The 12,680-nt window shown below is 44.5% G+C and overlaps 1 protein-coding gene across 3 annotated transcripts in view; it reads left to right on the top strand.

The window, feature by feature from the left end:
- The window catches only part of RFT1 (RFT1 homolog), a 48,338-nt gene that overhangs the window by 16,132 nt on the left and 19,526 nt on the right, over nt 1-12,680 (top strand). For all 3 annotated transcript variants that reach the window (XR_239403.5, XR_814548.4, NM_001192031.1), the window contains exons 7-10: nt 3,461-3,539; nt 8,013-8,063; nt 8,943-9,073; nt 10,171-10,315. Coding sequence is in view for 1 of the 3 variants with exons in the window: in NM_001192031.1 (NP_001178960.1) it covers nt 3,461-3,539; nt 8,013-8,063; nt 8,943-9,073; nt 10,171-10,315 (406 nt within the window). In the remaining 2 variants the exon portion in view is untranslated. The remainder of the gene's footprint in view (nt 1-3,460; nt 3,540-8,012; nt 8,064-8,942; nt 9,074-10,170; nt 10,316-12,680) is intronic.

The raw sequence follows: 12,680 nt of genomic DNA on the forward strand, positions 1-12,680 counted from the left end.
CTTCCACTGCAGGGGGCATGGGTTCGATCCTTGGTTGGAGAACTAAGGTCCTGCAAGCCACTTGGTGAAGTAAAAAAAAAAAAGTGTCAGGAGCTGTAATTTGAGTTCTAGTCCCTGAGCTCAACTCTAAAACCTGAACCCTGCCACGAGGAGAGAAAAGGTTTAAGATCAGGAGAAGGCAGTGGCAATCATATGTCATTTTTCAAGTGATGAGGACAAAGGAGGGTGTGTGGAAATGGAAGTGTGGACAAAGGGCAGTCAACAGCCCTGCAGCAAGAGGGAGAGAGAGGAGTGCCGTGTAGGGTGTGGAGGTGATGGAGGGCAGGGGACGGGACCATGTCCCCTGTGACTCTTGACTGTGTGGTAAAGATGCAGCTGGTTGGACCATTGTAAGTCAAAGGGGTTTGGGAAGTGGAAGAGTAAAACTTAGGGTAAAATACAGTGAGCCCTGAGTTGTGATTCCAGACCTTCTCCAGAGGTACTGCCCATCACCTTTCGCCATCTGTACCTCAGTTTCTCCATCAGTACAGGGAGGCAGTGGAATGGTTTGTTGGTCAGGGGATTCTAGAGAAATTCACAGCCGGATAGACCAGCTCAGCTAGATTTCGTGGAAGGGGCCTCTTTTGACCTTTCCAAGTGACAAATCCATTCAGAACAGTAAAATCCCTAAGAATGCACTTCTTCTTCTACCACTTAGCAGATGCCTCTGAGTAGAAACCTAATCTCTGCTCAAACTTCCTGCCTCTCTATCATTAATGAGCATTTTGCAGTTAGTAAGCAGTGTGGCCATTCCTTCTAAACCGTGGGTCCATTTAAGCTGAAGGCATTAGGAGGAAGGAATGCTCAAGTGTATGAGCTTGCAGATCAGATACACTCTCATGATAGCACTCTCCTAAAGAACTTTTTATTTTTTTAAGGGCTTGGAGAAGGAATTGGCAACCCACTCCAGTGTTCTTGCTTGGAGAATCCCAGGGACGGGGGAGCCTGGTGGGCTGCCCTCTATGGGGTCGCACAGAGTCAGACACGACTGAAGCAACTTAGCAGCAGCAGCAGCCACCCTCCCAAACCAAATCACAGCCTGACTGGCAAGTAGGCTTCACAGAAGCCTTGTGGACACACTGTAACTGTTCATTTCCTTTGAAAAGAGCACAGTTACTACTTTGTAGACCACACACCTCGCCCCTCCAGAGGGCCACCCGGCATGGAGAGAGCAGAGTGTGAAAGAGAGAGAAGGTGCTGTGCTCTGGCTCCCAGGAAGCCAGCTATGGGCAGGATCAGTGTACGTCATCAGAGAATGATATGGTCCACAGTGCCCCCTAGTGGTGTAGGGAGGTCTGGCACTCTGTTCTGGGAAAAGTGAATGTTCAATTTCCTTCTCAGTTCATTCAGTTCAGTCGTTCAGTCGCTTAGTCGTGTCCAGCTCTTTGCTACCCCATGGACTGCAGCACGCCAGGTTTCCCTGTCCATCACCAGCTCTGGGAGCTTGCTTAAACTCATGCCCATCGAGTCAGTGATGCCATCCAACCATCTCATCCTCTGTCATCCCCTTCTCTTGCCTTTAATCTTTCCCAGCATCAGGGTCTTTTCCAGTGAGTTAGTTCTTCACATCAGGTGGCCAAAGTATTGGAGTTTCAGCTTTAGCATCAGTCCTTCCAATGAATATTCAGGACTGATTTCCTTCTCATGAGGAAAATTTACCCCTGGACTATAGCTACCCTGGCATTGGCTCCTGGTCCAGTGATGCACTGAAGTCAGTGTGGTTTGGAAGGATTCAAAACTACCTTCCAAATAGGAAAGAAAGGTTCTGAAACCAAGGGGTGATAAGATTTGAGGACTGGAAATGACCCTTGTTTCAAGTGGTGCTCTAAACTTGCTCTGTCATAAATGGTAAGCAACAGCCACATGTGGCTGCGGAGCATTTGGAGTTGAGCTGTCAGTGCCCTCAATGCACATTGGATTTCAGAGAACTAATATAAAAAATAATATGAAATGCTTCTAGTATTTCTTTTCATGTTGCCATGATAATATTTAAGGTTTAATCAACGATTTTAAAGTGCCTTTTACCAGTTTCTTTACTCATCACTGTAGGATGCTAGAAAACGTAAAACTATATTGTGGCATGCATTATATTTCTACAGAAGTACAATGTCCACTGCATAGGTGGACTTTGGGCCAAGATCAGGGGCTCATGTGACTGGGACAGGTTCCATAGCTAAAGTTGACATTTTGGAGAGATGTGGTGGGCTTGCCCTTATGAATCACCTGTTTCCTCCTAAAGAGCCCCCTGAAATCCCACCTTTGAAAAGTCATCAGTTTAAGTTAATGAGAACTTTTCAAAATGCAGGTACCTTGAGATTAAGAACCTAACACCTAAACCAAGTATTCTGGAATCCTTGGTTGCCTTCATGATCAAGGGGCCCCAGAAAGAATTAGGAGGAAGTAGAAACAAAGAAGTCCTGTCCAGCTAGCTGCCCTTCTTCAGATTTTGCAATCAGCTCTCCGGCTTCGAGGCTGCCTGTCTGTCTCTTACAGGTTGACCTCTGTCCTTCCTGAGCATTTGCTTCTTTCTTATCCTCCTTGTCCTTAGGAAATGGGCTGTTTGGGTGCTTCCCCTGAGAGTTTTAGAAGAGCCATATCAGAAGTTTTGTTTTCTCTGTCATACCAATTCTTTGTGGCTTTACTGATCTGGAAGGCCTTACTTTCTTTTGAAATATATGAGCCAAATTCGTATGCTCTATGTGAAGGGACCCTGAATGGCTAAGTTGGCTAAGTAGAGCACTAAGATGTGGAGTACATTGAGCAGAGTTTGTCTTGCAGCTCGGCATGCTTCAGACGTCTTTTAAGGGAAGAGCTGACTGTGATTGTGTATCTTCCATTGGTCAGCTTACTCCCAGGGCAGCAGCAAGGGGACAGCACAATTCTTTAGGGGTCTCAGTGAATGAATCTTGGGCAGGCCCCACAGGTAGGCTTTTCCACCTAGAGCCTTTGTCTTCACATTTAGAAATATAAATTCTTTGTCAGTATTTGTTGGATGTTTTCTGTGTGCTTAGCAGTAAATGATGGAGAAGGCGATGGCACCGCACTCCAGTACTCCTGCCTGGAAAACCCCATGGATGGAGGAGCCTGGAGGGCTACAGTCCATGGGGTCGCTTAGAGTCGGACACAACTGAGCGACTTCACTTTCACGCATTGGAGAAGGAAACGGCAACCCACTCCAGTGTTCTTGCCTGGAGAATCCCAGGGACGGGGGAGCCTGGTGGGCTGCTGTCTGTGGGGTCACACAGAGTCAGACACGACTGAAGCAGCTTAGCAGCAGCAGCAGCAGCAGCAGTAAATGAAAAATTAGTGGGGACTATCCAAGTTGGGATTTAGAGACCAAACTGAGTTTGCCTCCCATGTAACATTTATTGTATTCTTAGACTTGCAATACCTAGAGTTTTTTTGTTTTGTTTTTTTCTAGGCTTTTGTAAATTGGGAAGAGGCTAAATTGACTTGGAGTTTTTTCAAACAGTCTTTCCTGAAACAGATTTTGACAGAAGGTAAGTAAAAGGTTGCTCTGAGCAGTCAGGAAACTGCAATATCAGTGACGGGGAACTTCCTGGCTGTCCAGTGGTTAAGACTTCAAGCTTCCATGCAGGGAGCATGTGTTTGATCCCTGGTCAGGAAACTAAGATCCCACATGCCATGTGGCATGGCCAAAAAACAAAAACACACAAAACCAAAACCAAAAACACACAAAGTATCAGCGAGGGGAATTCTACAGAACTGCTGGTTGCCTAGATGCAGACCACCTGCTTCCTAGAGGCCCTGGGTCAGAGGAGCCTCAGAGCTGGGAGGGTTTTAAATAAGGAGAGGAAAACTAGCATTTATTAAGTGTGATGCCTCAGTTGTCTAATTTAAATCTCCCCACAGCCTTGTAAGAAAGATATTGTTCTTTTTATTATGGATGAGGAAACTGAGCGTCAGTGAAGTTACATTACTTCTGCAGGGTCCTAGAAGAGTTAGGAGCAACTTACTTTGAATCTGAGTCTCATTCCAGAATCCCACTGAATAATAATGTAATATTATTACATATATTATTATATGTAATAATAACTGTATTATAGAAATATTCTATCAATTACAGAAAGTTTAGAAAATATAGAAAGCTATCTATAATCTTTCTTGCCTGGAAAATTCCATGGATGGAGGAGCCTGGTGAGCTACAGTCCATGGGGTCCCAAAGAGTCGGACATGACTGAGCAACTTCACTTCTATCTATAATCTTATTTTCTGAACATTTTATACACTTTCTCTGAGCTTTTTTAAAAAAATACCTTTTAAAATTTGTTTACTTTTGGCTGTGCTGGGCTTTCGCTGCTGCTCAGGCTTTTCTGTAGTTGCAGTGCACGGACTTCTTGTGGTGGCTTCTCCTGTTGCGGATCACAGGCTCTAGAGCACAGGCTCGGTAGTTGTGGCACACGGACTTAGTTGCCCCACAGTATGTGGGATCTTCACGGATCAGGGATCGAACCCGTGTCTCCCACATTGGCAGACAGATTCTTTACCATTGAGCCACCAGGAAAGCCCCTTGTGACCTTTTTAAGAACCCAGTTTTTCTCATTTGGAATTGAGATGAGCTGTAAGTGCACTCAATACATATTGGATTTCAAAGAATTAGTATTAAAAAATAACATGAAATGCTTCTAGTATTTCTTTTCATGTCGCCATGATAATATTTCGGGTTAAGTCAAATATATTTTCTTTAACAATAAGATTCACTGGTGGGATAGTTTGGTCAACCTTCCAACTTCTTAGGACTGTCCAGTTTAACAGTGGCAGAACTCTAATGCAGAGGACAAACCAGAAGCTGAAAGTACATCTTATTTTATATATATGTATGTATTTATACCCAGCTTTATTTCAAAGAATGAGATTGGAGGCAGCTATAAGCTGCTGAAGGTAGTAGTTTCTCTCTATAAATTTCATGTGTCTATACATGTATGTATCTATTACTGAACATGTTTTTTAATGTCTTCAGAAACTATCTTTTAATTATAAAAATAATATAATCCCATTACAAGAATTTTGGAAAATAGGAAAAAGTTTCCTAAAACTCTAGCATTCTAATACAAACATCACTGTTCCTATCTTGTTGTTTTTCTTTGTCCACCTTCTTTACTTTTCTTCATTATACTTCCAAAGGGAAGCCCCAAGCCTCACTTCCCTCATTGGTGGTTTAAAAGATAGAACTAGGAGGTGCCTGAGGGCTCCCCGAGCTTTGAGAACACCTGTTTCTAGCCTGAGGCCGTAACATTTCCATCACAAAAGTGAAACTGTTCACAGGACTTCTGGAGGAAGTAAAGGTCAGAAACCTTCGGAGAGCTGAGTGAAGGTGCCTTAACTCTTGAGAGCAAGGGAGCATGCTGTTCACCACTGTCTCCCTGACACCCTGCTAGGCCTGGAACGTTGATACGTATTCAGCAAGGTTTGGGTTTTTATAAATATTTATTTGTCTGCACCGGGTCTTAGCTGTGGCTTGTAGGATCTAGTTCCCTGACCAAGGATCAAACCCAAACTCCCTGCCTTGGGAGGACAGAGCCTTAGCCACTGGACCACCAGGGAAGTCCACAGCAATTATTTTTTGGTAAAGAAAGGTAGCTATAGTGAAATTGTATATTGTGATAGTTCACATTATTGTTAGAACAGGCAAAACAATGGAGGGAGTTTGAGGATGGGTAGTTACTTAAATGCACTTTTTTTTTCTTTCAAAAGTTTAAAGGGCAGTTTGAATGAGTTTAGGAATGGCCCTAACTTGGTTGTCTGTACTGCTGTGGCTAGTCATGTGTGGCTAGTCATGTGAACAGTGGCAGGTTGTCAGCCACATGTTCGAGCCTCCCGAGGGCGGCCTGCTTCATCTTCGGTTCATCCTGGCCTGGCTGGCAAAGGGCCTTAGGAACTTCCTACGGCCTCCCTCTCCATGGCTGTGAAATAAGGAAGGGGCCTGACAAGGACACCTAGATTCTTTTTCTCTGAAAGCTACAGCTCTAAAAAATTTAAAATCATTTGTTGTTATAGCAAAAATGTGTGTGTGTGTATACACATGTATATATACACACTCACACACACATATGTGCTGTTACCTTCTACCCCCGCATTTCCTGAACACTGTGTGTCATGTGCTGAGAATATACAGATGACTGAGGAACAGGACATGGCTTCAAGGAGCTCATTCCCTCTGCAGAGACTAAAGCATTTGTGTGGTTAACTCTGATACAGGGGTGTACTTGGAAACAGCTCATTCTCCAGACGTCTCTTGAGTGCTCTCATTTCCAGGAGCTCTGCTAGGCAGCCAGGGGCATGGAGATGACCGAGACATGGTTCCTCAGGGAGCTGACAGAATGTGGGAGGGAGATGCCTTTTGTGCCAGAACCCAGGGAGGTCCCTGCAGAAAAGCCATTGCAGGTGGTGAGGATACCAACAGCTGAGCCTGGGAGCACCAGCCCAGCCTGACTCAGAAGAGCTGGAGGGGTGAAAACCTCCATGTAGGGTGTAGCAGAGGATGATAGTGTGATGGTGGGGGGTTGGGGTGAGGCTGGTGAAGGGAGGCTGAAAAGATAGCTTTCAGTTCAGTTCAGTCGCCCAGTCGTGTCCAACTCTTTGCGACCCCATGAATCACAGCACGCCAGGCCTCCCTGTCCATCACCAACTCCCAGAGTTCACTCAAACTCATTTCCATCGAGTCGGTGATGCCATCCAGCCATCTCATCCTCTGTCGTCCCCTTCTTCTCCTGCCCCTCCCAGCATCAGAGTCTTTTCCAATGAGTCAACTCTTCACATGAGGTGACCAAAGTATTGGAGTTTCAGCTTTAGCATCAGTCCTTCCAATGAACACCCAGGACTGATTTCCTTTAGAATAGACTGGTTGGATCTCCTTGCAGTCCAAGGGACTCTCAAGAGTCTTCTCCAACACCACAGTTCAAAAGCATCAATTCTTCGGCGCTCAGCTTTCTTCACAGCCCAACTCTCACATCCATACATGACCACAGGAAAAACCATAGCCTTAACTAGATGGACCTTTGTTGGCAAAGGTCAGCCTGTAAAAGGTCCCAAATGCAAAACCAAGGCATTTGGACTTTTTGCAAACACAATAGAGCCATTTAAAGGAGTGAAAGAAGAGATGACTTAAGATCTGTATTTGCAAAAGCTGGAACTGTTATCGATGAGGATGGATTAGAGAAGAGCAGAGATACTGGGGGGCCCATGCCTGGAAGGATCTGCAGAGGTCCCTGCCACCACCCTGCCTAAAATGGGACATTGTAGGGAGGAAAGGATCGGGAGAGGGACTTGAGAGAATATCACATTCTCATCTCTTAATGCTGCTTTCTTCTTTGAGAAAGTGTTTAGGAGGAGAGAGTTGGCCCTTCAGGGCTGTGGCCTCCTCAGTGCTCCTCCTCCATAGCAGTCAGTGTTTCCCATTCAGGGATAATAAGAATATTCATGGAAGTGGGGAATAGGGCTCAGGGCTAATGTCTTTACCTTGAAGGCGTTAGACTGTCTTAGATTTGAACTGTGAACTAGGACTGCTGAGAATTGCTGGCCTCCACAGAGTTTTTTCCACTCAGAGAGGAAACTTCTGATGAGTCTGTGCAGTTTATCATGGACCTTTCATTTCACAGAATTACACTCAGATTATCTGACCTCCCTGAAAACCTGAGATTATCATTTTTATTATTAACATTTCTGTAACTCTTCACACTTTTAAGAAAACGTATCAGGTTTTATTGATTTTTGTTGTTTTTAATTGGTTTGTAACTTTGCTATCAATAAAGCCACCAGCACTTTCCAAATTGTTATTATTTTGAGATTATTTTAAATCAACATTAGGACAAGGACCATGTCATTAACCAAGTTTCTAATTTTTCTGCTTTGACAGTATTTACCAACTGGAAGAGACAATAGACAATAAGAGAAAAGGAAGCAAGAAAATACTGTGTATTTGAAATGCTAATTATTTTCTTTTCCATTTACAGGCGAGCGATATGTGATGACATTCTTGAACGTGTTAAATTTTGGGGATCAGGGTAAGATGAAATTCTGTAGTGTTTTAATTAAAGATGAGCTATCTTCATGACACTTTCTAATGTTTGCCTCTGTAGTTTGATTCTTTTTAAAATATCTATCTACTTATTTATTTTTGGCTGCACTGGATCTGTTGCTGCGTGCAGGAACTGGTTGTGGCGTGCGGGCTTCTCAGTTCAGTGGCTTCTCTTGTTGCAGAGCGCAGGCTCTTGTATTACAAGGCAGATTCTTAACCACTGGACCACCAGGGAAGCCCCTGTAGTTTGATACATTTCATGAAAAAATAAATCTGAAGATTATAAAAAGTGAATCCTGAAGATTGAAAATTGTAGGTCTTTATAAATGTATATCTGACTATTCCTTCCTGTGTATCTTGGGCAGCAAGTTCTCTGTTGGGATTCCCTGTCCTTACCCAGCTTTCTGCAGAGCTCTGGGGCTCATTTTGGGGGTCAGAGGGTGCCAGAGTTACAGGGAGGTCATCACAGTCATGAAGATTTGGCCCATGTGTGTGGCTAAATAGGTCTTAATATTTTTTCACATTTATTTTTGAATACTATCCCTAAGTAGTAGAAATAAAAACAGAAAAAAATCAACTTGGCATTATGACTGTTATAAAAAAGTACTAGTGATACAAATGTTCTGTGTCCTGACTGAATTTATATCAGTGATCTTTTGCTGTAACTTTTCAAGAATTTACTATTTGGGGGGAACTGGGTAAAGGGTACATGGTTCTCCCTTTTATTTCTTACAACTCCATGTGGATCTATAATTATCTCAAAAAGTTTAATCTAAAAAATTATATGAGAAAAAATGTTAATAGTGCTATAAAAATTCAAGTAGAAAAACCAGTAAGACTTATTTTTTTTTCTTTTGTTTTGTAGGTGTGTATGATATAGTGAATAATCTTGGCTCCCTTGTGGCCAGATTACTTTTCCAGCCAATAGAGGAGAGTTTTTATATATTCTTTGCTAAGGTGCTAGAAAGAGAAAAGGACGCCACACTTCAGAAGCAGGTAGTCTTGGTTTTCATGTCCCCACCTTCCAAGTGTACAGGAGCAACAAGACAGAAATGAGGAGCTGTCTGTTTCCCTCTGTTTGATCTGAAATTTTCTTCTAGTTTTCATTCTCCTCTCACATTCTGAATGATGGCAAGATCCTGAGCTCACTTCTTCTTTCCAGCTTCTCCTTTTCCTCCTGGTCAGCCCTTTCTTTTCACCCTGTGTCCTCTGTGACCTTTTCTTTGTCCCAGCCCTCTCAGAACTCTATAGCTGTCCCCAGTGCAGCACAGACCCCTTCCTATGGTCTAAGGTTTAAGAATGAGGCTGCCTCCCCACTCCTCAGACTCTCAAGAACCAAAGATGAGCCGAAGGATGCAGAGACTGGGGCAAGACTAATTGAGGGCATGGAGAGGAAAACACGGGGCATCTGGTCTCGCTCATCACAACAGTTGTTTAGCTTCTTAAGGACTGTGACGTGCCCAGAGCTCCATTCTGACCCTGAGAATCTACGTAGTCTGGCCAGTAAAAACAGAAGAGATTTTAATCCAGGAGTATTTGTGTGTAGAAACTTCCCTTTTCCTAGAATCATTGAAAATGTCTGACTTAGAATTAAAAGCAAACTAGTTAGCCTCTTATGTGTCTTAGAATATATTTTGCAGACAACAGTTCATGCATAATATCTTTTCAAAATGAACCAATCTGGTTCTTAGTCTGATTTAGGAATGTTTTCTCAGTGTCAATTACAGAAACATCAGAAATTGGACTTGTTTGTCAGGAGAAGCACACTGACAAAGCTAGCTAGTGCTGTAAAAACTTGTCCCTTTGAGAATAAATGTCAGAGGGGAAAGTGAGTGTTTCCTAGGCAACATTTGAGACAATTTATCTTAAATGAGTTAAAAACGAACCCTCCCCTGCTTTCTTAAGGAGGCACACTTTGTCTTTTTTCCTCTATTTGTTAATTGAGTAGAAACAAACCCAGGCTGTAGAAAAGCAGCAGTGGTTCTCAGCAGTTGAAAGAGTGATCCATGAAATAGCGAAGGGAGAAAGCCAGATGGGAGGTTTCTCTCCAGCTCATGATTCATCCCACTTCCTTCCTTCTCTCCCGGCCCCAGGAGGATGTTGCTGTGGCCGCCGTGGTTTTGGAGTCCCTGCTAAAGCTGGCCCTGCTGACCGGCCTGACCATCACTGTTTTCGGCTTTGCCTACTCTCAGCTGGTTTTGGACATCTATGGCGGGGCCATGCTTAGCTCAGGATCAGGTATGCACAGAGTTTTTTTCCAGATCTGTTCTAATTTCCCAACTGAAGGAGAGGAGTCTTATGAAATTTAGATACGGTTGACATGTGTGTCTGTATAGGGAAGATTGCCGATGGCTGGGGCACCTGAGATCACACCAGCTCAGGGTGCAGTTGGGGCTTTGGCACCAGGTTGATCAGTCCCCACAACCTTACTTGGAGAAGTTGTTAGGAATCCTTAGCTTTCCTTTCAGGCCTCAAATGTGTTTTGCCAAGTGCTTCCCTGTGCTCCCTGTAGGGTAAGTGAGGAAGGCAGAGAGCAGGCTCTAATGAGTCTCCACTTGGTACTAAACACATCTGAAGACAGTAAGTGCCACATAAATCTCACGGCCTGATGCATAAAAGCCTCTGAAGGATAACCCAGAGCCATTTGCAGAGAATGAAATTGATCTCAGCAAATAAAATGGTATATTTAATCCAGTGACTCTTGGGTTTTGAAAGAGAAAAGTATTGAGTGTGTCTAACTTGGAAACACCTGGTGCCCAGGCCACTGAGTGTCTCACAGTGTCGCTGGGCCCTGGGGACTTGACCAGTTTCAAGATGCACTGGGTCACAGACTAGCAATCCACTTAGAGTGTTTCCTCTTGGGCTGAGCAAAGATGTTTTTAATTCCTCACATCACTAGACAAGATCCTTGAAGACTTTTTTCTAATGCCCTGTCTCAAATGTAAATGGCCCTTTCAGATGCCATTCTGCAAGATCACTGGCATGTTTTTGTCTCCACTATAATGGGCCCAAACATTTAGTATTAGGGAAAGAAGGGCTGAGTTTCTACACAAGAACAAAGGTCATTAGGTTTGGACAAACAGCTGCTGTGAAACCAGTGATGTGGTTTGCAGTGCCCTGGGTCAGGCAACTATAGGAAGCCATTAGCAAGTCAGTGCACAGAGAGCAGGACAGGCTATTTCACAGCAGCTCTGCCCCTCTAGAAAGGTAATCACCAAGGAGCAGCCTTTGTAATGCAGCCATAGGACAGTGCCACAGGGGAAGGGCTGTCCCATCAACGTAGTATTCACTTGCCTAAGTCATTAATCACTAAAGATATATCAACAAACTATTGTCATTGTGTGGGCCTTTTACTCAAGTGAGATGCTGGTGCCAGTCTTGAGCACCGATGATAGATTTGTCAGCTAAAAGGGTCAGTGTTACTTGGTAAATGAAGGTAATGAATTATGTCTCTGATGTTTTATATCAAAGTCATTAATCATTTTAGACTCAATAAGATATTCTCTTGGTCTCATCTTCAGAGAGAGAAGAATCTTGAGAATGGTCTGGTTCCTTAGTCTCTGAAAAGGATGTATGGTTTGCTCTAGTCACTGCAGCATCTTTAGGACCCTTGTCTCTTGCCTGACCCAGGCCTCCATCAACATCCCTGCCCCAGCAAGGTCTTCCAGCATCTGTCTCCTCATCACTGCTCCCTCTCATTTTGACCAGATTTCCAGCTGTGTGTGCCTTCTGGGAGGGTGAGTGTGTCTCCCCAGGGTGCCTGCTGGCTTTCCTTCCCTGTCTCCACACCACGCCTCTTCTTGTTGCCCTCTTCTTGACTCTGCGGACTAGTGCTGCAAATCCAAATGCCTTTCCTGTGCCAAAGACATTAACACTGCTGCTCTGCGCCCCAGTACTCCTCGCCACAGCCTTTTTTTTATTCCCTTAAATACTCACAGAACATTGACTTTCTCCAGAAAGTCTTACTGAATCAGAAAAGAATGAGGAACTTTCCATGGCGCAGCCCCGCCACTTAGTTTTGAGAGTGGAACTTGCAGCGCTGCTGTCCTCAGTTGCCCCAGTTGCATGTTGCCTTTGTCCTTGCCCGTGAAGTGGACTCACCTGTGACCAGACCTGCAGTGGCTCCTTTAGAGACCTCTGTGCTGCTTTCCTGGAGAAGGCGATGGCACCCCACTCCAGGACTCTTGCCTGGAAAATCCCATGGACGGAGGAGCCTGGTAAGCTACAGTCCATGAGGTCGCTAAGAGTCGGACACGACTGAGCGACTTCACTTTCACTTTTCACTTTCATGCATTGGAGGAGGAAATGGCAGCCCACTCCAGTGTTCTTGCCTGGGGAATCCCAGGGACGGGGGAGCCTGGTGGGCTGCCGTCTGTGGGGTCGCACAGGGTCTGACACGACTGCAGCGACTTGGCGGCAGCAGCAGCAGCAGTGCTGCTTTCCTAAAGGGGGACTTGGCTGCAGCGCAGGCAGACTTCCGTGGAGCACTGAGGGTTTGCTTTGCAGTACTTGGGCTCAGCCTTGTGTGTAATTAGGGGCTGTGGAAGTGGTCTGAGACTTTGATCAGACGTTTTCCTCATATCTAGCTTTTCCATCCTAAAGG

This window comes from Bos taurus, chromosome 22, assembly GCF_002263795.3.
Source record: "Bos taurus isolate L1 Dominette 01449 registration number 42190680 breed Hereford chromosome 22, ARS-UCD2.0, whole genome shotgun sequence".
Classification (NCBI taxonomy): domain Eukaryota; kingdom Metazoa; phylum Chordata; class Mammalia; order Artiodactyla; family Bovidae; genus Bos; species Bos taurus.